The sequence below is a fragment of the Antrostomus carolinensis genome, unplaced genomic scaffold (genome assembly GCF_000700745.2).
Source record: "Antrostomus carolinensis isolate BGI_N321 unplaced genomic scaffold, ASM70074v2 scaffold2638, whole genome shotgun sequence".
Taxonomy (NCBI): domain Eukaryota; kingdom Metazoa; phylum Chordata; class Aves; order Caprimulgiformes; family Caprimulgidae; genus Antrostomus; species Antrostomus carolinensis.
The window spans coordinates 38,548-62,892 of record NW_010330697.1 but is presented as its reverse complement, the minus strand read 5'-3'; the positions used below and the strand labels follow the sequence as shown (position 1 = coordinate 62,892).

At 40.2% G+C, this 24,345-nt stretch overlaps 1 protein-coding gene across 1 annotated transcript in view; it reads left to right on the top strand.

Annotated features, from left to right (window-relative positions):
* The window catches only part of ATP10A (ATPase phospholipid transporting 10A (putative)), a gene marked incomplete at both ends in the record, with an annotated part of 88,980 nt that overhangs the window by 27,482 nt on the left and 37,153 nt on the right, over window positions 1-24,345 (top strand). Inside the window, one exon of the mRNA XM_010172969.1 lies at window positions 16,933-17,137. Within this exon, the coding sequence (XP_010171271.1) occupies window positions 16,933-17,137 (205 nt within the window). The remainder of the gene's footprint in view (window positions 1-16,932; window positions 17,138-24,345) is intronic.

Genomic DNA, 24,345 nt, shown 5'->3' with positions numbered 1-24,345 from the left:
GCCCCAAGCACCTGAGTTCAGCTAAATATTGGATAACTTTAGTGATAGCTGTCAGCAGATAGACCTCTGCTGAGCTCAGCGTTGAAATTTAAGGTCATTAAACTGAGTGCAGAATACTCAGTCCACTGCAAAATTAAATCATTTAAGGCTTTCTGACTCAAAGATAACCATCATTATGTGAAAAGATAAAATATTTTAACTGAAAACTGGGAATCCTGCTGCATTCCTCCTTTCCCATCTGCTGATGCTTCACTTACCTCTTTGTTAAGGGTTGAAGGAGACACGAAAAATACTATATCTGGGTTGACCAGCTAGAATGATGCAGTCTGCTTTTTAGTTTTCGGTTGCTGGATTTCTTTCCATAAAATTCACTCTAATAAGAAACAGAAGGACTCTATTGATAAACCTTGCTAATCATAAAATCCCAATATATGGATTATATCATTTTACCTTTATCCTTCAGGAAGACTTTTCAATCTCACCATCTCTACAATTTCTGTAATGTTTCCCAAATGAACTGATGCGTAAGCAAAGTGTGATTGATAACAAAGTGCAATAGTCTGTATTGTACATATATCTCATACACAAAAATATTACTGGTTCCTTTAGTTTAATACATCATCAAATGTACAGAACTCAAGATTATTTACCAAGTGAACTAAGGCTGGCTGTGAAAGCCACAAATAAGGAAATTTGTTTTCCGTCCCTAGGTTTCTCCAGAGAAGCTAAGCAAGTCTTGCTGCTCTGAGGTGGATCTTTGCAACACTGACAATAAAATACAACATTTTGCTGTAGCCTCTCTCTGAAAACTAGTATGCCCCATGTGTGAAACTGAAGGTGAATATTCCACTGAGATTCTCTTTGATGTCTCCTGTGTTGCTAAAAGTCCTCCAAGTCCAGTGAGCAACATATATTCAACATGTGAGTTTATTTCACAGTCCATGTCTCTAAAGATTACTGTTGCCCACAAACTGGTAGGGTCCCAAAACTAACGTGGCGGATCCAGAAGACAGAGCTGCACGCTACTGCCCCGTGTTGCAGTCTGAGCAATAAAGCTTAGGAGTCCCCAGCAAAAGTAGAGTCACAAAGCAACAGCCTTTTATTACCAGCCAGCCTTAGATTCTCCCCGTTTCAAATTGCTGTCTAAATTTTTCCAAAAAGAGAACTTCTGCTCTCTTGCTTAAGTTAAAGGAAGTTTTCCTTAACAGCCATTGATCTATGTTTTCAAATGGCCTCTGGTTCCCTTTCTATGCTTTTAATCTTCTTTTACAGGCTTTCCTCCATGTATACCTCACACATTTCTCTTCTGTATATATGTATCTCGTGTACTTCTCATCTCTCTGTCCCCATCCAGCAGACTCTTCTGCTGTCTCTCTTCATCAGTGTCTGAGACATATATGTAAAATCAAGGTTCTCTTAAAAGGATGTAAACCCAGCCTGGAAGGGTTCTGCTTACTAATAGAAGGATGGTAAGAAAGGAGATAATTTTTTTGTATTCCTTGTCAAAAATGAAAATAGACTGGCACATGATTAGGGTTAGAAGCCCTCTTTTAGCCTGAAGTGATAATTAGTTGTGTTGTAACTAAGCTGGTTATTATTCCACAGGCACCTTTGCAAATGTAGCTCCACTGCACAAAGTGCCAAGTGGAGTTTCTTGCAGGAGTCTCATTTGGTGCTGCCTTAGACTAAGGCAGATGAACCATGTGTTACAAATAGTGGCCTGGTCTTCTCCAGTGGGTCGCCAGCTGTGATGGAGCAGCATACGGGCAGTAGCATAGCCTGTAGAAACCTTTTTGCTAGAGAATGCTGCCCTTTCTCATGGTTCATTTGACAGTCTCCAGAGGTTAAATATTCACATCACTAGTATGTCATCGTAAAGGGTATATTAGAGATCAATAGGTATGTGACAGACACTTTTACCCTTGCAGAACACAGTGGTTTCCATTTATTTTTAGAATTTATCAGGCTGGATTTTTTGAAGGCATGCTTAGTAGTCACAGGAAGAATTTGGGGCTGCATACAGTGTCACCTGTGAGATTAAGATCATGTCACTGTTTCTGCTTTGTTCTGTTGTTTGAAAAGATGAAGGAAAATGATGCTCTGTACGTGGAGTTCTCAAACAAGGTTTGGGCCAACAGCAATTTTTTTCTCATTTTAAACAAAAAGCGACTGAAGATGCCTTCCTGTCCTCCATAAAACATTCTGCTTATATTTATGCAGAATAAATGAATGTAACTAAAAATGTCAAGGAAACATATTTGTTTGGATTACATTAAAAGAATTTATACAATCTGTCTCACCACTTTCTTGCTCTAGTACCACAGCTCAACTAGCAGGGTAGGTCAGGAGTTTCTGAAGGTGTCAGTGGTGTATGGCCTTTGTCTCCATAGGCAGACCAAGCTGTCGGCAGCACAGAAGCTGGCAGCATGCTGACGGAGTGATCTGCTTCATGTTCAAGGCATCTAGACTGAATTTCTGTCCTGGTGACATAAGTAACTCTGGACATATGTTTACAGAAGAAATGGATTGTTTTGAGGATAGTCAGGAAAGCATTTTCAGAATTTGTACGATTGCATTTACAAGGCAGCTCGGTCTAAATTAGTACTTGCAGATAAAAGATTATTTTCCTTTGATGACTAAGACCCACATCATAGGGGGACTGCAGCCGTGACTTTCAGCTTCAGGAGTTTTAGAAGCTGGAGTGTCTTCCGTACCAAGAATTCTCCTTAGTTAACAGAACTAAATGCAATCCATTTAATGTCTGGAAAAGTGTTTTATCCATAAGAGGCGTCATAAACAAAGTTGCATAATCAATCACAAGGTGCCAACAAAAGAGATCACCATCAACAGAGGTGTAGCAAAAGCTAGGTAAAGAGGAGGAAGGTGCTTTGGAGAGGATTTAGCTTTCAACTGGATGTAGCAAAGGGAGCCATTGGGTTCAAAGTCATTAACTTGCTGAGGATAGAGAAGGAAAGTGATTGTAGTAAAACCAGCGTGGAAAAAGGATGGAGGCAAGACTGGAAATGAGTGTCTTGATAAGACTTTGGCATGAGGGAGAGAAAGAAAAGCACATGGTGGTTTTTTATGATGGGGAGAGAAGAAGTGAAAAATAACCCTCAGTTATGGGTTTGAGTAATAGAGATGAAAATGAAAATGTACAAGGGAGAGAGAAAGTCTGCAAAGGAAGTTTAAGAATTAGACTTTGAATTTGTTAAAATTCAGCTAATTTGAAGATCTCTCTCTAAAAAGCTGCAATTCAATTTTTTTTTAATTTCTCACAGACTTAAGGAAGAAGTGTTCAGGGTAAAAAAAATCTTTTGTTAGGTTTGCAACTTTTCTCTGCAGGACTAGATCAGTTTAATTTGGGATAGCACATTGGGAGATCAGATTGAAATTCAGTTTTAAAACTGATGCCTTTCTAAGCTACCTTCTGCCTAGAGGTTGTGACACAAACGTTTTGGTCTCAGTGTATGCCAGGCTGCTGAGTGCTGTGTTCTCTGCTCATGACCAGGGTGGCCTGACACCTGCTGAGGTGTTTCAGATCTCACAAACTCTTTTATGCTGTTGTTCCTCCTCCGTGATTCAAACCCTTTCAATTTGTAATTGCTTGCTCTAAGCTCAGTTTCTGAGCGTTTCAAAAGTGGAGTTGTTTGCAGTCCATCACTGCTTCTTTCAGCTGCAGTAAAGACCTTGAATTTTTTTTTTTTTTTTAGGGTATTGAATTTCAATGTTTTCTTATTCTTCCCCCAAGGAAGGTATGAATGTGAACTACAGAGAAGTTTTCTTTCTGGAGTTTGGCCAGAAAGAGTTCTTTTCTGCCCAAGATTAGACATATATTTAGGTACCTTGTTGAATTTTGGCCAAGATTTGTAGCCTGGCTTTGGAGATCAGTGAACAGTAAGTGAAAATCATGCATGAACATTTTTTTTCTAATTATGAGAATAATATGTGCAAATAATTTATTTAGTAATTAGCAAGAAAGGTTGAGTTTGATGAGGTAACCCTATCATGTAAAAAGAATCAAAGCACAACATCCATTCCTATTAGCTGACCTGTTTAGATTTTAAATTCTTCAAAATGAATTTTAAAAGTTTCCATGAAATAGTGTTCAAAAATGACACTATTTCTTTATAATAGGGCAATAGTGAAGAAGCATTTATATTTTTAAGTGTGAGCATTTTAAATATGAACAACTATACGTACACATCTGACAACCAACAAATTCTTGAAAATATTCAGGTTGTAACTGCCTCGGTAGTTTTTTAAAAGGGAGGATAATTATTATGGAAATTATTATTGAATTATATACTTTGTTGTGAAAATGTATTGTCTAGTAAACTGATGGAAACAGGCTATCAAAATTTATACTGATGGTGTGTCATTCTTTATAAATTGCCCTTTTTATTGATGATAGTTCAATAATTGTGGACAAGTGGCAAAAATGACTCACTTCCCTGCAGAGCTCTTTAATTACCAAGGTCTTTGAATAACTATGTTAACAGGTTGAGATGTAGTGTCTGCGTTAGCTGACTGTATCTCATAATTCCGTTGGGTTGACTGTAATTCATGGTCATTTTGACTGTAAATCAGTGGGACAGGAAAGGAGTGCATTAATCTCTTGTAAAACAAAAGTGTTATTCTAGCTTAATATTTCATATTCAACTGCACTTATTGACTGGCTCCAGTAAGTTTGGAATATTAATGAGATTAAGACCAACGTCTTTAATTCAGGAGAAGCAACAGATAATGTGAAAACAGGGTTCTCAGTATAGTCAAATTGCCATTGAAAACATTAAGTGAATTCTTATCGTGATTTTTTTATATGTAAGTACCAACAGTAGTGAAGTTGTTGGATCTGAACTAATCAAATGCAACTAAAGGCATCTTACATTTCCTTTAAATAGCAGAATTTTGCATTTTGTGGTTCTCACTTCTTCAGTATGGATTGCTATTATTTACTTTCACCAAGAATTTTTAATATAAAATTTGCATCTGTAGTCATACTTGTTTTGACTCAAACCTTCAAAGATTGATTTCACTACATATGATTTGCATGGAGTTTGGTCTTCTCATTCTTCTCAGATGGAAGTGAGGAACTTTTCTATAATCTGTGAATTTCTGTAAAACAGCTTTATATAAGGCTGAATCCAAACTGCATCAGGACCTAGAGCATTGCAAATTGAGGTTTATGCACACCCTGGTTTCAGTCTAATGCAGGATCCAATCCAGTGTGTATAGTCAGTCATGAATATTGGGAAGTGCTATCAGGTCCCAGTTTAAATGTGGCCTTATTGATCTTCATTAAGAAAGCATTCTTGGGAAACAGCTGGTTATTATTTTATACCAGAATTTTAGAGATTTTCAGGTTTTTATTTTGTTTTGAGAACAATACAGTAATTTAAATATCTCTTAGTACTAGGATATAGCCTGAGGCTGTTTGCTTTTCCTCTCATTAGTATTCTTGTCTTGTTGGGGCAAGCAGTGATCCAGAAATGTAAGACAGGCTACATAACCTGTGAGAGCAGCTAAATGTAGAGAAATTGGCTACATATAGCCTAAGATAAGTCACCATGTTTAAAACTTCAACTGTGCTTTTCAGATCAGCCCAAAGTACAAGTTAAGGCCTATTCTTCTGCCAGCTACATGGAAGAATGAGGATTCTTCAGAGTTGTAATGCCTGTTACTACTCCTTCACTCTTGGGGATGTACTGATGCTGGAGATAGATGCTTATACTTCAGATCAGGGGCTCCCCAGGGATTTATACTGATATTGCTTCTCACAAAGTGACTGTAGATCTAAATTAAAAATGTCAGGCAGTTCTTCCACTCTGGCTACCAGTACAAACATAGGGAGAGCACTGCAGCAACCTCCAGCTCTTCTGTGTTTGGTTCAGTTACTGTGATAGAGATGTCTCTTCTGAGAAGTCTCATAGCTCTTGTGTTTAAGAAACTGCATGGAGAAATAGCAACAAAGAAGAGATAATAATACTAAATACTAAAAAAAAAGTCTTCAAATAAAAAGATCTTTATGTTCATATTTCAGGTCCTTAGCTGACCCTTCTCAGAAGAAACTTCTGAGAACCCAGTTACCCCAAAATTGCTGACCTCCTTTCTGCTGAGCCATAGCCAGTTAGGATGACCTAAGTATGATGGGGCATGAGCAGTGGCTCACAGGTGAAGCATTATCTCACCCCACTGGGAATTTGTATCGGGGCATAGGTCAGCCAGTCATACCAGTGACAGGGCTCTAAAAGCAGTGTACAGCATCTGATCAACAAAAGTTTGCCAGATGCTACTGTGATACACATTTTGGCCAAATTTTGAATATTCTGTGGCCTCTTTTATTCACTTTTATTCAAAGTTGGTATTCAAGGTAAGGTCAGTGTTTGCGCACAAACACTGACAAACCTTTCTTCTACCACAAAAGCACACAGATGTGTCCAGTTTGCTTTGCCTGCTAGCTAGTAGGCATCCACAACTGCCAGGTAGAACTGCCCACTTGGCTGTACCTGCCTGGGAGTGTTTGGTGCAGGTATCTATCTGAATAGATGTGGAGATAGACCACAGTTTTATCCAGGGTAGCACCTTAAATCTCGCTTTGTACCTCTCAGTGCTAACAGAGGTGTGCCTGAGCATGCCTGAGTTTGAGATTTCCCTGTTTATGCAATCTCCATTGAATGCATCTCCTCTGACAGAGAGAGTAAAGTAATTCCTTAGTAACTCTAGAGTTAAACAAAGTTCATAAGAACTGACAAATTAGTACAGTGAAACATGCTTCCAATATCCTTGCAAATCAGTAACCCACATATACAGCTTTGTACCTCAGTTTCAGAGTAGAAAGAACTGTTAACATCTTCTGCAAATATATAGTAGCATCCAACTTTGTTTTCTTCTGCAAGATTCTTCCAATAATATTACAGCCGAAAGGTTTTTTTTCTACTTTTTTTTTTTTTTTAAAATCATTACCAGTTCTTTAAGCAGTTTAGTTTTGTGTTACACTGGAAGTAGCAAAGTCTGGAGTATGAGCTAAAGCCAATTTCTAGAATTGCAGCCAGAAGAAATTTAGAGCCACCAACATGCAAAGCATCATCTCAGTTGTTCCAAATGTGAGCATTGCACCCTGGGACTCACTGAGATCTCGGCTGGTATTTAGATAGGTAAATGTTTTTCCTATCCTCAGCCTGAACTTTAGGTTGTCCAGATGAGAGCATCCAGATGAGATGGATGTCATAGATGGATGTTACCAGAAAAGAACAGAAATGGAAGGAAAATGTAAAACCTTGTAATTTTCAAGAGGAACTGGAGAAGATTGAAAACACATACTTCAGTCTGAGACATTGATTTTGACTGTTAAATGTGAAAGTGCTGAATTATTAAAATTCTTTTCACTAATTGACTTGTTAACATAAAATGACTGAACTATGTTAACTTCTAGAGTGCTTTTGTGCAGTGATTAGATAACTTGTGAGCTTTAAAGGAGATGTGTTTGTACGGCACAGTTACGTGGAAAAAAATAGTCTCCCAAACTGAGTATCAGTGAACAGCTCCATCAGGGCTGTGCACATAATTATCAGGAAATACTTTTACTGATAAAAATTCTTTCAACTGTTACATATTTAGCTAAAAGAACTGGAATGATTTTTCAAATAAAAACTGTTGCACTTAGGAAGCACCTTTCTTTACCTTTCTTCACCTTTCTTACAAATGGCTGTTTGTGTATATGTAGTGAATATATTAATTCATTTTTATGGCATGGGTCAGGTAGTCCTGAGATCTAATCAGGCAGATGTGTAGAACCAGAGGAATGAGAAGAAAAAAACTTTCATTGAAGTGTCTGAATCTGTTAAAGAATGTGATTTCTCTCATTAACTCTGCAGAGCCATGCTATATTTACCTTTTAAGATGTACTGTTAAGATATGAAGAGCTCCCTTGGAATGGTCACCTGATTGAACTGGCTTAAATGCCAGTGTAATAGCACCGAATGGAGGATTTAGTCCACTGAATTTATGCAGCTAGCTTGCACCTGAATTTTAGGCACTCAGTTTTCCTAAGTATCTTCATATCATTAATTACTGGTTTAGAGGACAAGGACCCTGGAATAATTCTACACAGAGGTTACATCTTACTAAAATTTGGCACCTAAGATCTCCCTTGGAAGAGTTCCCACTTTTTCTTTAATTTGCTTAAGAAGCAGGCACAGATACAGGAGATTTGTGTCATCAAGTATCTATAATTTGAGTGGATTCCATTCAGGCAAGGGATTGTTTTCTCCTTCTGTGTTTGCACATCCCCAAGCTCAGCTGAATCTTTTTGCAGAGGCTTGGAACACTATTGTAATGTAAATATTCAATCTTAGTATCTGTTATGGCCCTGAAATTCAGGATGAGAACCTTCCCTGGCTGTGGGTGTGCTGCTGAGGTAGCCATATCCTTTGCATCTGTGGTTTTTTGCTCTAGCTACCAGGAAGCAATGTTGTCAAGTGCAAGTGTTGCGTTTGGTGATGCTCAGAAAGACGACATCTGAAGACAAGCACTTGTTTGTGCACTTGCATTACTTTGTTCAGAAGAGAAGTTCTCATACATCTCAAACAATCAAAAGCTTTATGACATTAGTATGGAGGTGCCTGACTTGTGGGTTTTAATGTCTGTAGGGCTGGATGCAAGTTACATCAAGGCCGGTCTTCCACTTCTTCTGCCCTTTATGTGATACCCATTTAGGAAGTCTCCATACTAACCATTACTGATCTGTCCTGCTAAGTATAAGCAATTGATAGTCTTCTCTCCCAATATATCTGTTTACTGGAAGAGTGATGGGAGTTTGTTAGCATTTTTGGCAGTAAACATAGGAGTGCTGAGAATCATACCACTTAAAATTAATACTAGATGTCTCTCTGAAACGGTCTTAGACTTTTAAAATCCAAGTTCTAGAAGATAGCTTTTTCTTTCTTCAGTTTGTGTAAAGTTTCATTACATGTTCTGCTTTTATGTTTCATGTTGTTATCGCAACAACAAGTTTCTTGGCTGAAAAATCATTTATTCCGGGTAGTAAAGGTTTCATTATAGTGAACAATAGTGAGGTTTCTTTCAACATGGGGTATAATGGAGATAACACTGCCAAGAGAAGTTAAATTATTACTTCCACATTATAAACCTGAATCACTGAGGTTTCCTGGGTACATTTTTTTCTGTAGTTTGACTTGTAACAGAAACATTAGCAGTTTTCAGAAAGTGTGAATTTAATAAAATGCACCTTTATGCCTCATCATTGCACACACATTTGCTTCTAGCAACTGTAACTTACATTTGCACTTGTTAATCCAAGGGAAAAAAAAAAAAGAGTATTTGAAGTCTGTGAAAACAAGAAAACTTTTAATGTGAAGATTAAGGGGTCTATTTAGAAACTTTGGTCATGGAGAAACTTTGTTCTTTTCAACATTTCTCAAGGACACACTCTGTTAATCTGTTTTGTCTGATTAATATCAGATTGAGAGCCTCTTCATGATTTATTTTCATAGAAACAGATGTTATCATTTGTGGTGGAATGGAGACATATTCTGGGCATTATGTAACCTGCTTTGGCATTAACATACGCTACATGTTTTTCCTTCATTCTGCCACAACATTGTAATTGTACCCAAATGGTTCTCAAGGCGTTTCCATAGATACTTAGCGTGTTCAGACTTGGTGTAATATATGCCTTGGCCTCATAGATAGCTCTTGTTTTTAAACTCTGAGATCTGTTACACCTGTAGTTTTCAAATCGTCATTGTTACTTGATATAACACAGCAGGTTTTTTTGTGCACGGATTTCAGTGTTGCCCACCAGTTCTGCTTTTGTAGCCTGTGGCGAGTTATGCAAAATCTCTGCTTGCCACCAAAGTATTAATAGAGCACTATGGGCGCTCAGTGCCCATAATAGAGCACTCAGTTAGTGTAAACCCTCTCCACATCTCCGGGAGTGTTGGCAGGAGAGGTGGAGGGTTGAAGACGAGGACTTCATCCCCCAGTCAAGGGAAAGAACAGAGAATTTGAGATAACTGTGTGAGTGTGAAGGACTCATTGAGAAACAGCTAGAGCCTCCATCAAGATAGTTTGGCCTGATGTGGGACTTCTGTGCTTGTGTTACAATTTAAGGTTCTCCTTCTGTAGTTGCTGCTCTGCTTGGGCCCTGCCAATTAGCCTCAAGTTGTTGTAGTTAGCTTGGTCCTAACCAGGACGCTTGTCACAGCACTTGCAGCCAACTGATTTGAATATGTTTTATCACTGAGGGCAGAGATGTACCTGATACATTCTTTGACTCTGCCTCCTGAGATGGAAAGGAAGGACCTGGCCGACATCAAGAACAGCTCCAAAGTATGCCTCATACACAACAACTCTGTGACCTGTCTTTTGTGGAGGGCTTTTCCTCTTCCACAGACTTAATTCTTGCTGTGTTTCTTTTAAAGTCTGTTGGTTCAATGACCAACCTCAGCTGGCAGGGAAAGGCAAAGGATTCCGATTTCTTTTGAAGTGAAGACAATTGTTACTTCAAAAGCAGGTCAGCGGATGGGCTTGGACTGGGAAACAACACTTCAGTTGGATGTTTTGAGAGGCTTAAAAACCTCTGGGTTGCAGCCGCAACCTGTGTAGCGTATGCTGTGTAAACCAGCCCGAGCACCCCAAAAAGGGCAAGAGAACATCCTTTGTCTTTTGCTGAATGTGTTTTACAAGCTCTGCTGAGATGAATATAGGAGCCTGTGCTGGGACTAAGCTAGGGCAGTGTTACAGAGAAGCACGGGTGCCCCAACCACTCACTGGAATTGGTGGAGCAAATCTGCATCAGCCATTCCCACTCATTAACTGTAATTTTTGTCAGTTGAAGAGTACAGGAAGCAAGAAATGATTGCCTAGTACTCTTATATTCTCAATTTAACATATATAATTTCTAGTATGCAGGCCTTGCACAAGTGGAACAGATTATAGCTTCATGGCCTTCACATTTCCTACCAAGTACTGTTGGGATATTTTCCCCAGACAAAAAAAAGAAAAAAAAATTCCTTTTAAATTTTCTGTATGTGTAATTTTGTTATGTCCCTTTAAGTACTGTCATTTTGAATAATACCTTATTATACCAAAACAGTTAAAAGCTATTCATAAGAAGGAAACAATTATTTTTGTAATGTTTAAATAGAGACAGTTTGAAATCTTCAGCCTTTTGTAGATAAAAACTCATGTCTACATGGCCAGAAAAGCAAAGTTATGGGCATGATCTTTATCAGCTCATGCTGCAAAGAAGACCAGAAGAGGGAAAAGTGTGGTTAATAGGAAAAGAAAATGTAATTTCTGAGTTTCTAAATTTAAAATTGAAATTTAAAGGAAAAAATAATCAATATTTTTTGGTTGGTTTGTTTAATTTTTGCTGTTAACCAAAGCCAATCTCAAATTTGGCACAAACCTGCAGGCTGTTCTGCTTCAAAACACAACACAGGCCAAAGATATGCAGTAAGTAAACTAATACAAATTTTTAATAGCAATTAAAGTAATTTTCTCTATGTTCATACATTTGAAAGGATGTTGCAGACTTTCCTTTGTACGTTCAAAAGCAGATTTGCTGGGTTAATTGCACTTCATTGTTGCAAAAGAACATCGGTGTCTAGAGGAGTTTGATGCCTGCCAGGGCCACACTTGCATTTGGCTAACAGTGTTGATGTTGATGCAGCTGTGCCAGCTGACTTTTTAGTCATCCATCTTTAGTCGATGTCTACCTGCAAAGATATTCTCAGAACAGTGAAAGCACTGGCAAGTTCTGCTTCTGATTGTGGCAGAGAGAAGCATGAAGATTTATATGTGACTATGGGCTTAAACCACAGCTGACAGATATATTCTTTGCATGCAAATGTATTGATGAAGATTGGGTTGTGTGCAGGAGGCTGGACGTTTTTAATATGTAAGCCCAACATAACACAGTACAGTAGCTGGTCATAGCTGTTTGAAATTAACAGTTCATCATGGTGATTTAACTGGAGAGTACCAACAGCATCTATTCTTTTTGTGGAATGGCAGCAGTTCATGACAGCACATTGATTTGAAAGACTTTTATCTAACTCTCCAGATCTGAAAGATAAGAATTAGTATCTCTGATCTCTTCCTATGGTTCAGCACAGTTTGCAGCTTTGGCCTCTTGTAGCATCAACTTAAGTTTGTCATAGGTACTAAAACATATCTTCACGCTTGTGATAAGCGAGGGCAGGTAGAACTGGAATTGTGGGGTGTTGGCTTCTGTCCTAAATATCCATGGCAGGGTCTTATGTAACTGTGGGAGGGGACTGGACCCACTAACTGAGCTGCTGCCTCCCAGTCCTGTGTTCCGGCCAGAATTCTTTGAGCCCTCCAACAAAATACGCCAGGAGATTGTATGACACTTACTTAAACCTTTTGTTGAAGAGTCAAAAGCTTTTGTTGAAGAGCCCCTTGCAAGCAGTACCTGAAGCCCTGTGCTGAGACTGCAGAGGACTGTCATTGACCACACAGTAGTGATGGAGTCAGGACAAAGCAAGAATAAAGAGCAAGGTCCCAGAGAAATAGACCAACGCACCCATGTTAAAAACATTAATTTATCAGCTGGTTAATTATAAAAGGAAAGACAGCAAAATCTGCAGATCATTTTATGATACTAAAGACCAGGGAGAGGAAGGGCTTTCAGGAGCACCTACCAGATAAATGGACAGACAGGACTCTGCCAGGAAAAATAATGCTGACTGTTGGATCAGTAAAGAGTACCCAAATTGCTGCATTTAGTTGATGTTCTGTAGGAGTGCAGAGGGTGTGGTCTCCATTACCTAAATGCCTGCAGGTGCAAGGAGGTGGTCCCTGGGATCAGATGTTCATTGCAGTCCTGTATGTTGAACTGTGGGTGTCCTCCAAACCTGGCTATTACTGTGGAGAGCTCAGATGAAGCATCTGCTTAAATTTTATGTTTGCTCTGAAGATGAAAAGTGTATCAAACCATTTGAAAACGACACCAAACGTGTAATGATACACATACGGATACACTGTGTTTAATTCATGTTTTCTATCACAGCAGGCCAATGCAGTGTGCATCATTAGAGACATGGAAGGGGCCCCTTCCAAACAGGGAATGGAAGAATAATGTCTGTGAGGACACCCTGAGGCAAAACTGCTCAAATCCCTGAACTTCAAATAAAATTTAAATCAAGTATTTTTGTGTGCCACACCTTACAAACACAAAAGAGAGCTTAAATTTTAAAGACAGCCTTTCACTTGTAAGAAGTATGGCATTCCTTACTCTCTATATCCTATAACTTCTGCCATTTATTGGCACAATGTGACAGCAAGAATAAACATTGGATGACAAAGTCCTGTCTCTGCAGCAGTCAATGGCAAAAGTGTAACTCTATCAACAAGGTCACTTGGTGTGTTTGTACTGGCTAGAGGTGTGACAGTTGTCTCAAGGTGAGCTAACCTGCATGTTCAGAAGAGTAGGCTAAGCATGTGAAGGGAATGCTCCTAAAGGACTGATGTATTTATAGGGCATCTAGTTATCTGAACCATCCCATCTGAAGACAGTATTGTGCCATACTCTGCAGAGAATACTTGCAGTGGCCACTCACAGAATCACAGAATATTAGGGATTGGAAGGGACCTCGAAAGATCATCTAGTCCAACACCCCTGCCGGAGCAGGAACCTAAACAATTTTACACAGGAAGGCGTCCAGGCGGGTTTTGAATGTCTCCAGAGAAGGAGACTCCACAACCTCCCTGGGCAGCCTGTCCCAGTGCTCTGTTACCCTCACTGTAAAGAAGTTTCTTCTGAAGTTTAAGCAGAACCTTCTGTGTTCCCGCTTACACCCACTGCCCCTTGTCCTATCATTGGGCATCACTGAGAAGAGCCTGGCTCCATCCTCCTGACATTCGCTCTTTACATACTTATAAACATTAATTAGGTCACCTCTCAGTCTCCTCTTCTCCAAGCTAAAGAGCCCCAGCTCTCTCAGCCTTTCCTCATAAGGGAGATGCTCCACTGGAGTGGCTCTGCACTGGACTCTCTCAGGCAGTTCCCTGTCTTTCTTGAACTGTGGGGCCAAGAACTGGACACAATATTCCAGATGTGGCCTCACCAGGGCAGAGTAGAGGGGGAGGAGAATGTCTCTTGACCTACTAACCACACCCCTTCTAATACACCCCAGGCTGTGATGAGACAAGTCAGAGCTGTGCTAGAAGACACCGAGCAATCCTGGCTGAGGAGGATGAGGAAGTAATTTTCCATGCAAACAGTAATCTTCCACCCACTAGTGGCCCTTGTTAGCAGAGATCTGATCAAGTGGAATACTGGGCCATATTGTTCCCTTGTGTCTGATAAAGGGGGGGTTTGCCCCAGGGTCTGTGTGTGTGCAGGTCTTGCATTCATAGAATCATAGAATCACAGAATGCTTTGGGTTGGAAGGGACCTTTAAAAATCCCCTAGACCAATCCCTCTGACATGAGCAAGGACATCTTTCACTAGACCAGGTTGCTCAAAGCCCCGTCCAACCTGACCTTGAACAATTCCAGTGATGGGGCATCCACCACAGCTTCTCTAGGCAACCTATGCCAGGGTCCCACCACCCTCATCATAAAAAAATTCTTTCTTATGTCTCATTTAAACCTCCCCTCTTTCAGTTTAAAGCCATTACCCCTTGTCCTGCCACTACAGGCCCTGGTAAAAAACCTCTGTCTGTCTTTCTTTTAAGCCCCCTTTATATACTGAAAGGCTGCAATAAGGTCTCCCCACAGCCTTCTTCTCCAGGCTGAAAAACTTAATTTGTCCCAGCAGAGCCATTTGGCCTTGTCCACCCTTCCTGCCACTGCATATATAGTTGTGGCAGTTGCTAAGCATGTGAGAGATGAGAAAATGCTAAAATATCAATGCTTTTCAAATAGAAGTTAGATAAAAAATTGTAGTGCCTATAGCATAGTATGGGACTACTTGCTATTTTTAGCCTGATCATACTTCTATACTGCTACTTACTGTACATGCATTTGATCAACACCCAGTTTCACAGTTCAATTAAAAAGGATGAAGAGCAACGGCTGTATGTGAAGGGATCTGAAGTTACAGACTGCATGGCTTACAACTCCTTCAGATCGGCAGTGCAGTGATTTGTACTACTTTATGGCACGCTGGGTTTCAAAGCAATTCATACTCATTAGCAGGAAAAGTTAAATGTTGGTTTCAGCCTGAGTGTGAGGGAATCAGTAATTTCAGCACCTAGTATGTACATTACCTGCCCTTGATAGACTACCATGTTTTACACTTGACTTACTAATCCTTTTCAGGCTTTATCAAGGTAGAAATCATAGCCATAATTTTCATTCCTCCCTTTATAAATTGGATGTTAGGAAAGGATAATGAAGGAATTCTGGGAGGTAAAACCTGATCTGATACATCCTTGTTGTGCTACCTGACACATAATTGTTCAGGATTTAGGCTAAATACATGCATAAAAGCCAATTAAGTTACTAATTCCTGTAACATCGGTGAAGGTATGACAAGGATGAATTAGGCACGGCATGACTATCAGTAACGCCAAAGTAACAACACTGGCAGAACTTGCGTGCTTCCATTGGGTTACAAATCTATTCACATTACTACTGAAAAGATGTATTTTAAAATACTGTACTTTAAAGAACATAAAATAGCTGCCACCACCCCCTATCAGAATCCCATTCTGCCAGTTAAAGTCACTGAAGTCTGTCTCTGGTGACAGTGACAGTGACAGTGCCAGCACTGGCGGCCATCTCGGTGCTTGCACAGCAAAGGGCCTTCTGACAGCTTAGAAAAGTGTCAAAATAGCAGCTTCCCATTTTCAGAAAGTACTTTACCAAGTTAATATTGTGGCTGTTCTGAAATTAATTTATTTCAAAAACATAAGAAAGCAATTTACACAAATGCCAAGAAAGCACACGAGTCTGTGCGTGTCATTAAACTAAAATCTTGAATTTTAGCTAGAATTAATTAAGCAATCACCCATTCCTTTTTCCTTTTGCTCTCAAGAGAAAAAAAATAGCAAACTAGCATGACCTTTAAAACTAGAGAAGCTTAGTGGCTGTATTTAAATAAACAACATACACATCACTGTTGGGTAAGTCTTTGAACTGACAAAGAAATTACACTCCAAAATAAAAGGTTCAGTGTAACTAAGCAGAAATTAGCTTATGTAACAGGTGGCTCTATGGCTGGAATGGAGATACTGCAGAAATATTTAAAATAAATGACAGTGTCCTTTCCCAGTAGAGCAGTTGGAACTGCGTTTTTCCACATGGTGTGTCCTTGTAATTCTAGGTTTAGTAATAGACAGTGGAAATGCCTTTCACTTAGGGATTCTTAGCTAATTTGTCCAAATATCACATGCAGCGCTATACAGAGTTTGTCCCTGTTGGAAAGAGGAAACAAGGGGAAGCTATCTGAGGGTGCATCAGAGGGTGTTGTGTGATGGAGGATGTTCAGGAGCTATACCAAGCAGGTGCCCTCCACCCAAGTCTGTTGTCAGTTCCCCCCTTGCCCTGAAAGTGACTCCTTTTCACCTGGTACAGACAGCAGCCCCCTCTTCTTTATGGGGTCAGACAGATGGCTCGGAGCATGGAGGGAGGGAAAGGAGAGTGTGTGAATCTCCTGCTTACCCTACTTAGCCAGGTTTAACATCCACATGTGGTCCTCTGGACTTTAAAGAGTGTCTTGGGAACTCAGACCTGGTTCTAAGTTGGTGGGAAGTGGCCTGCTAGCAGTGTGCATCACCTTTTCCCAGCGTAACTTGAGAGTACCTGAGGACTTTTCAAAGGCACTGTATTCCTGTTACGAATCAAACCAGATCTTATTGGAAGCACCCCAGTCTGTGCTTTTTATTTTTATATATGTCCTGTAAATATATATATAAATATTTATTTTTTTTTCAGGAATGAGAAGAAATATATAAGCAGATACTGGAAAGAAGTGAAAGTTGGAGACTTTGTGCAGCTTCGCTGTAATGAAATTATACCTGCTGACATACTGCTGCTCTCCTCAAGTGATCCCGATGGGCTGTGCCATATAGAAACAGCTAACCTGGATGGTGAAACTAACTTAAAACAAAGACAGGTGGTGAGGAGGTTCTTAGAGCTGGTAAGTCACCATTCCTAACTCTCATTTAATATAAGAATTTGTTTCAGGTAAGTAAAATGTTGACCAATCCACTCCACATCAGCTAAATCTGCTTGTTCTAGTGGTGCTAATGAATTACTATTATGGTTGTCATTAAAATACTAGCACTTGCCAACAGCTGACCTCATCATAGTATCAGAAGTTTTACCATAATTTTTCCCTGAATTTGAATAGGAATTATTTGGGGCAATTGTGTGCGGTTGGAAAATGTTAGGGGTTTTTAATGGCTTCTATTGTAGCTTGATTTTTGAAAACACATTTCAACTGCCCAGAGAAAGATATTTAAATATAAACAACTACTTTTCCTGCCTGTGAAGCAGATCAGTTTCAGTTAGGAATTTTGCCTGAAACTCCATGTTGCAGAATATCCCTCCAGCACTTGGGAGCATTAAAGCTTGTAAGATTTAAAGGGACAGCATGTCTGCATTCTGGAGGTGTCTGTGATTGAAAAACTGCTCTCTCACTGTGCTTATCTCTCCCCAACAGCACTGTTTTGAAACAAAACAAAATCCAGATCATTTATTTTCAACAGAATTAGAGGAAATTACCTGGGTTTACTTTCTTTAACAATCTTACTGAAATAGTATTTATTTGTATGCCCTCCTCTCCCATCCCTCCTGCCAGCTAACCCTCATTTCCTGTATTTTTTCCGGAAAAAATAAATTATTTGCTAGAACTCAGCTACATGTTTTTTCCTAGTAGCTCTTCTTCTTGCAAACAATGGGAGCTGCTGCCCTTACCACTGTCATCAAAGGTAACTACAGAAGCCTGTAGTTGTACTGAGGTAGATTAGCATTAATGAAGTTGCAGTCAAACCAACAGGATAAAAAACAATGTGCCTTCCAGATAATTCTTTATGGTACATAGAGCCTTTCTTTGAATAGCTTGTAAAAACGTGAGATAGGGACTTGTTTAGTCATGACTGATTTCCACATGGAATTTAGACATAACACAGCAGCTACGGCCATGGCAAGAAGCTTAATCAGCTACAGGCCAAATATTTCAAAAACTTTGATTGTTTCAAAGAAGCTAATTAAATTGCTTCTCAAATGTCCCATCTTGTTCCCACTGAAAGGAAATTTCTCCCAGTGAGTAGACTTCCAGGGAGGTACTCAGATGATGTGTCCCAGTTCTCTGCCAATGTAGATTTCCTATGTGACGTCAGGCACATAATGTAGGACAAAAACTATAGATTGCATATAGGCTACTGAATACAGGGATGTTTTTGTCTTTGTGGGTACAGTTATAAGCTAAGGGCAGGTCCCAGGTCTGTCGCAAAGGAAGACCCAAGAAGGCACCAGTTCCTCTACCCATACAGTGGATGGTTGGATTTTTGTGATCCAAGACCATCTGACACAAAGCAGGAGGTGTTGGTAAGCACAGTGAAAGGAATTTATGTGTCCAAGTGCAGATCATCACAAGACTGGCTTTCAAGAGCCTTGTTGCCCAAAGGAGTCCCTTATACTGCATCAGGATCCCCAGCTTCCCTGGTGGCCAAGTCACAATTCAGCACTAGGAGTGTGATTCCTGGAAGCTGGCATGCTGAGAGAGGACCTGCTGACCCTACAGACTTCCCTGCTCCTGGGAGCTATGACCCCTAGATATGTGCCTGAGCCATCAGCTGTGGAGTCACTCTTCTGTTCCCACCCAGCAAACAGATGCATGCATTAATGTAGCAGGAAAACTGCAATCTCATACTCATTGGCATACTTATTGAGGTTTAAATTGCTGATCCAAACCAGGCAGCTAAAGACTTCATGGCTGGGTTTATACATTTTGGCAAGACCTGTAACCTTTAGACTGATGTGTGGAAGTGATTGGCAGTGTCATTTCCTCCTCAAACAGGTTAAAGGTTATCGGAGACTGAATTGGGCCCCATTAGGGAAGAAGGCTGAGTAAACAGTGCCTACCTAGGAAAACAAAGGTAGGTTTGTGTGCCAGGCAGCTCAGCACATCAGGGTATATGTGGCATGGCTTGCTCAGCATACCCCGCTTTACTGAGGAAATCAGTTCTCATATAGATACTTGCAGTCAGCTTTGTAGACACCTGACGTATTTTGCATTCCCAGCCCATCCTCCTTCTGTATCTTAGTTCTCTGTATTGTAAAATAATTAGGGAACTTTCCTACCTTAGAAGCGTGCTCCAAAATATATGGATAAGTAATTTTTAAAAATAAAATTTAGATCACAAGATGCCTCGCTACAATAGCAGTCAGGTCCATAATGAATTGTCAGGGGTTAAACTGGGGTCAATGACAGAAAGCTCATTCATTCCAGTGCAAACAGGACTGGGCCCCAAGAAGTCAAGTACTGAAAGAGAGCTTGTAAGAAAACCACATGTGACTACCTCCCCTCTCTTAAAATAGCTGAGAAAGCAGGAAATATCCAAGCCCGGGTTCCTGCGTCAAGTAAGTTGTAGGCAAAGTGCACACCTGCAAGTACCAAGTCCTCAGCAGCTGCAGCATCACAGAGCCTCTCTGTGACAGCATCCCATAAGTTGTACAGCAGAATACTTGCCATTCTCATTAAAGTCCTGGCCAAAACCTGTCTTGAGCATGCTGTGAATTCATGGAGCAGCATTACCTTCCTCACTTCATACTAGTAGAGATAGGTTCTTACTGGTTCTTCTAGGTGTTGCCCTACTGAGAGACACTCAGCAGTGGGATAGGGGATGCTGCTTGGGAAATGTTGGATGAATAGTAGGCTCACAGCCAAGTAGCATGGAATAACAAGGTGATGCCCATTTTTTGGAGTGAAGTTCAGTTCTTATTTGGGTGTGTCTTCAGTTGCCACAACTGGAGAGAGCTTATTGTTAGCTCTCATAAAATAGTTTAGAAGACAAAAATTTTCTTGCACCAAATGCTGACTATCTTTTTACGAAACCTCAGAGAAGTTTGTTCACAAATCTCTTATAGGACCTGCATCCCAAACTTTTCAGGTATTGGAATTGCTTCTATATTTTTATATTTGTACTCAGCAGAATAACTCTCGGTTATATTTGTAGCTGTTTGATTCTGTGTCATTCCGCAGCCCTGTTGTTCAAGCAGGAAAACAAACAAATAGATTATGTAGACTTGACCCTCTCTTTCCCACACTGCTAAACTCTTCTCCCCCACCCCGCTTACAGAATGACATGCCTGGTCATGCGGCTTATCATAGGACAAGAAACTCAGATTTTTTGGAAGCTGATTCTTCTTAAATTATCAGCTGCCCATAGCAATCTTTTAATAATATCTCTGTAGCAGTATCTCAGGCATTTAAAAGAAGCTGTGTTACAAAGCTTGGCCTTTCTGTGTTTCTTCTGTAAACTGAGAGCTTCCAAGCACATGCCTGTGAAGCAGGTCGGTGAAGGACTGCTATTTCTATACCCATCACTCTACTGGGCATGGGAAAGGAGCGGGGAACAGTTGGAACAGTTGTTCTAAGCCACTTTTATGCTTTCCTTATTCTGTCCCTGCCCTGTGCCCACCCATACAATTTCCAGTCCCACAGATCTATGCCAAACTGCTTGCCGTAGAGAGCCTGGTGGCTAATTTGGAGTCACTGAAGTGGGGTGTGTGCTGGGCAGTCCTCTTGCAACCACAGCACTGTCTCCAAATGCCCTTTCCAGAGGTCAGCAAGCCCAGTGCTGTTGCATAGGGTAGAGTTGTCCTCTGGAAGGGCAGCCTTTCTGCCAGCATGCTCTGAAGGAGCTTTGTGTGTCTCTCTTCAGCATTAACAGCATATAGGGTCCATAGACTTAGACAGTAAAAGGTCTTACAGTTTCCCATTTCCAAACCTTTGTTCAGAAAAGTACCATTCTGATCTCTTTTTAGCCTGACTCTTGAAGCAGCAATAAACAATTATAGAAACAGTTCTGTGTCCTTGTCTCCAGTGCTTTGCAGGCATTATTATAGTCTAAATATATGCTCAGAAGATCCAAGATCAGCATTTGTGGGCTGGGATTGGACCTCTCTGCTTGTGAATTCCAAGAAACTGATTTCCTTTATAGTGCAAGTGACCAGAAATATTACTTATTTTAGTGCTGCTTTGATTTGTCTGAGTAATTTATAGTAAACTGGGAACATACTGCTTGTCAGCTTTGTGTGTTATCGAATGTGATCTGTCTGACACAAACCTGTACTTTCTGTACTCGATTCTACGCCCTATCAATACACAAGCTGTGAGAAGAGTCACTGATGTATTCCTTTGTGGCTTGTATGTCTGAAGATACCAGATTGAATGTATACCTTGTTGGTGTACACTCAAAATAGTCACTCAAGAAAAAAGAAAATCACTCAGTGAGTAAGTTAAAAAAGAAAAAAAGGAAACAGAAGATTTTTCAAGGGCCTTGACATTTTTTCCTCTGAGATTTTAAATACTGTGGTCTTGTTATTCAGCTACTACAGCAACAGGATGTGTTAGAGATGTTTAAAATAGTCAGAGATGTACTTCTGCATGCTCTGTTTTTACAGCCAAAAGTATAGTGGACTTTCTTCACACTGAAACACAGATCAGATCTGTGTGTGCAGCGTGACACGCTGGCCAATGCAGCTAGAGGAAAGCACTGTGCTAAATCCCACTGTGAGTGATTTAACAGTGTTAGCAGTGACCAGTAAGCATCTCTTGGAAAAAATGAGTGTTTCTTGGTATTCCACCAGTTTCCTTCTACTTTCTAACCCACCCTCACAGCAGCCATTTCTGGTGCACTGCATCTAATAGGAGACACAGTAGACGGGAGGAATCAATGTGTTTTCTGTGCTACTCTGCAAGCTGCTGTGCCACCACACCCTCTGGAGTTGCTTATGGAATGTTTTCCATCCATCTGAGACACCCTGTCAGCCACTCTTCAGAGGGCGGATAAGCAGATACAGCTTGGGCTGCAAAAGCTCAAAACTCCCTTTCAGGTTTCAGAAACTTGATTTAGGATATTTTGATAGTATGAATCTAGACTCATGAAAAACATTTACATTTTCTTGCTGCCTTGTAGTATGAAACAAACAAAATACTCCACTGTTTTTACTCAGTATGCCTTTTAACAAAATCCACAAAGACTCACTGTGGATTCTGGAGCAGCTTATGGTTTATTAACCACTGGCCATGTCCTGGATGTTTATGTGGAAAGCTTCAGTTCGGCCAAAAGCTAAGCTAAATCTAGCAGCTGCCATTCCCTGTGAGAAGGTGCATGTATCCCTCTGAGAGCTGGTGGGGGTAGGGGATGGATTCTTTTCCTCTCTCATATTCTCCAAAGAGTGGTAGACCTTTGTTCAAAACAAGCTTGTACTAGCATGATTAAACAGGTTTAGATAAGTCTTGGAAATTACTGTGGCTGCTGATTTACTTTTGTCTAAAAAGCATATCTGAATTTGGTGTCTGCCTGTTTGGGAGGATTCATTTGTATGCAGACTAGCACCAAAATAACTCATCAGTCTGATTTCCTCACAAGTCAGTATGTGAGCACTTCTGGAATATGTATAAACTCAGAGCCTATGCTTACTGCAGGCGCGTTTGTTCATCTGTCCCAGCCTGGAAGCTGGGCTGAATTGACAGATCCAGCTTTCATTCCAGCTCTACATGTTCTTGCGCAGGGCTGGAAGCATACTGGGTACAGCTGGACTTTGAGGAACAGTCCCACAGCTCCCTATTCCAAGCATTAAGCCATTTATACCATCTCTTTCTTTCCCTGTGAGTCCTAAGCAGGAACTGGTCTCGAAGGGAAGACAAGACTGCTTTCTTAGAAGGGCTGCACTGTAAGCCTTCCTGTTGGTGACTGCAGGTGGCTCTTTGTATGAGGTATTTTGGGAAGGGCAATTGCATGAAAACAATTCACAGAGCAGCCTTGGTAGCTCAGTGTAGATGTTCCTTTTGCATTCAGTTTTTCTTCCTCAAAAAAAAAAAAAAAAAAGAGAAAGCCATTTTCAAATTTTAGTTTAGCCTAAATAGAGCTAAAAATTCTTTTGCAACCATCTGCATTGGTTAAACTAACCCATTTTGAGAGAACAGCTGAAGTTAAACCAGCACAACTCCCAGGTGGACTAGTTTTCAACTCACCTGCTGATATGAGCTTCTTATCTCAAAAGAGTCTGACTGAATCTTCTAAGGCAACACAAGAATGGGCGTAGTTATACTGTCCCTGTCACTCCTTGTCCCATTAATACCCTCAGGCTGTCATCCACCTGAAATTAATGGGAATAGTGCCCTATTATAATAAAGTAGATGTGAACTAGTTAGCATACTAAGTGTTGTTTAGACTGTAAGTGCTTTAAACAGGGTAGAATCAGGACACAAGAAGAGTGAATATCAATTTAGCATCTTTTGAGGGTTATCCCTTGTGCCTTTCTTTTTTGCAGTATTTTGAGAAGGTTCACAAGGCTAGGAAACATGGCTCGAAAATTCCAGATACACACATGTTAAAACAGCAGATTAGTGCTCCATCCCACACATTGCCAAAATTAGATTTCCTTGAAAGAAGAGAGTTAAAAAAATAACCAAACAAGCAAAAGAAAACAATGTTTTTCCCTATGCACTACCAGAATGTTTAATTAGATACTGTTTTTTTAGATTTACAGTTCAGATGAAGATTTTAGTGAAACAAGTCTTGTAAGAAGAAACTTGTGTTTGTTAGTGCAAAATGTGAGTGTGTCACACCCTGTGAAGACCTTTGTCCCAGATCACACCTTGAACGTTCAGTAGATTTCTTTGATGAGGGTTGGATCACTATGAAAAGCTCTACACCTATATTGTTTTATCTTCTTTGAATAGTAGCATGTTCAGAGATGACTTGTGTGGAAACCACAGACGTGTCTAGTTAAAGAGGAAGTAACTACTGTCTCTCGAGCAGAGAAACAAACATATAGCACCTGCGTGCAGAGTGGCCTGGTGCAGAGCAGGACCCGAGTCCATGCTGTGGCAAATTCTTGTGCAAGCTAAAAGTACTAAAGGAAGGCTGAGAACAGGTTTTCTCTCAGCCATTTTACTGTGGCATTTAGTCAGCAGTTTCACAGTGGGAGGTATGGGGAAATAAAAAACTCAAGAATTATAGTTCACTTCCTCCTTGGTCAGCTTTGAGCAAGATTACTGTCTTTTTCTAGTTTCCATTGTGCAGGTGTCAAGGCCGCAAGTTTATCTGTCAAGAGAGCTTCATTAGAGGGACAGAGAATTTGAATAACTGAAAGAGAATTTTTTATATC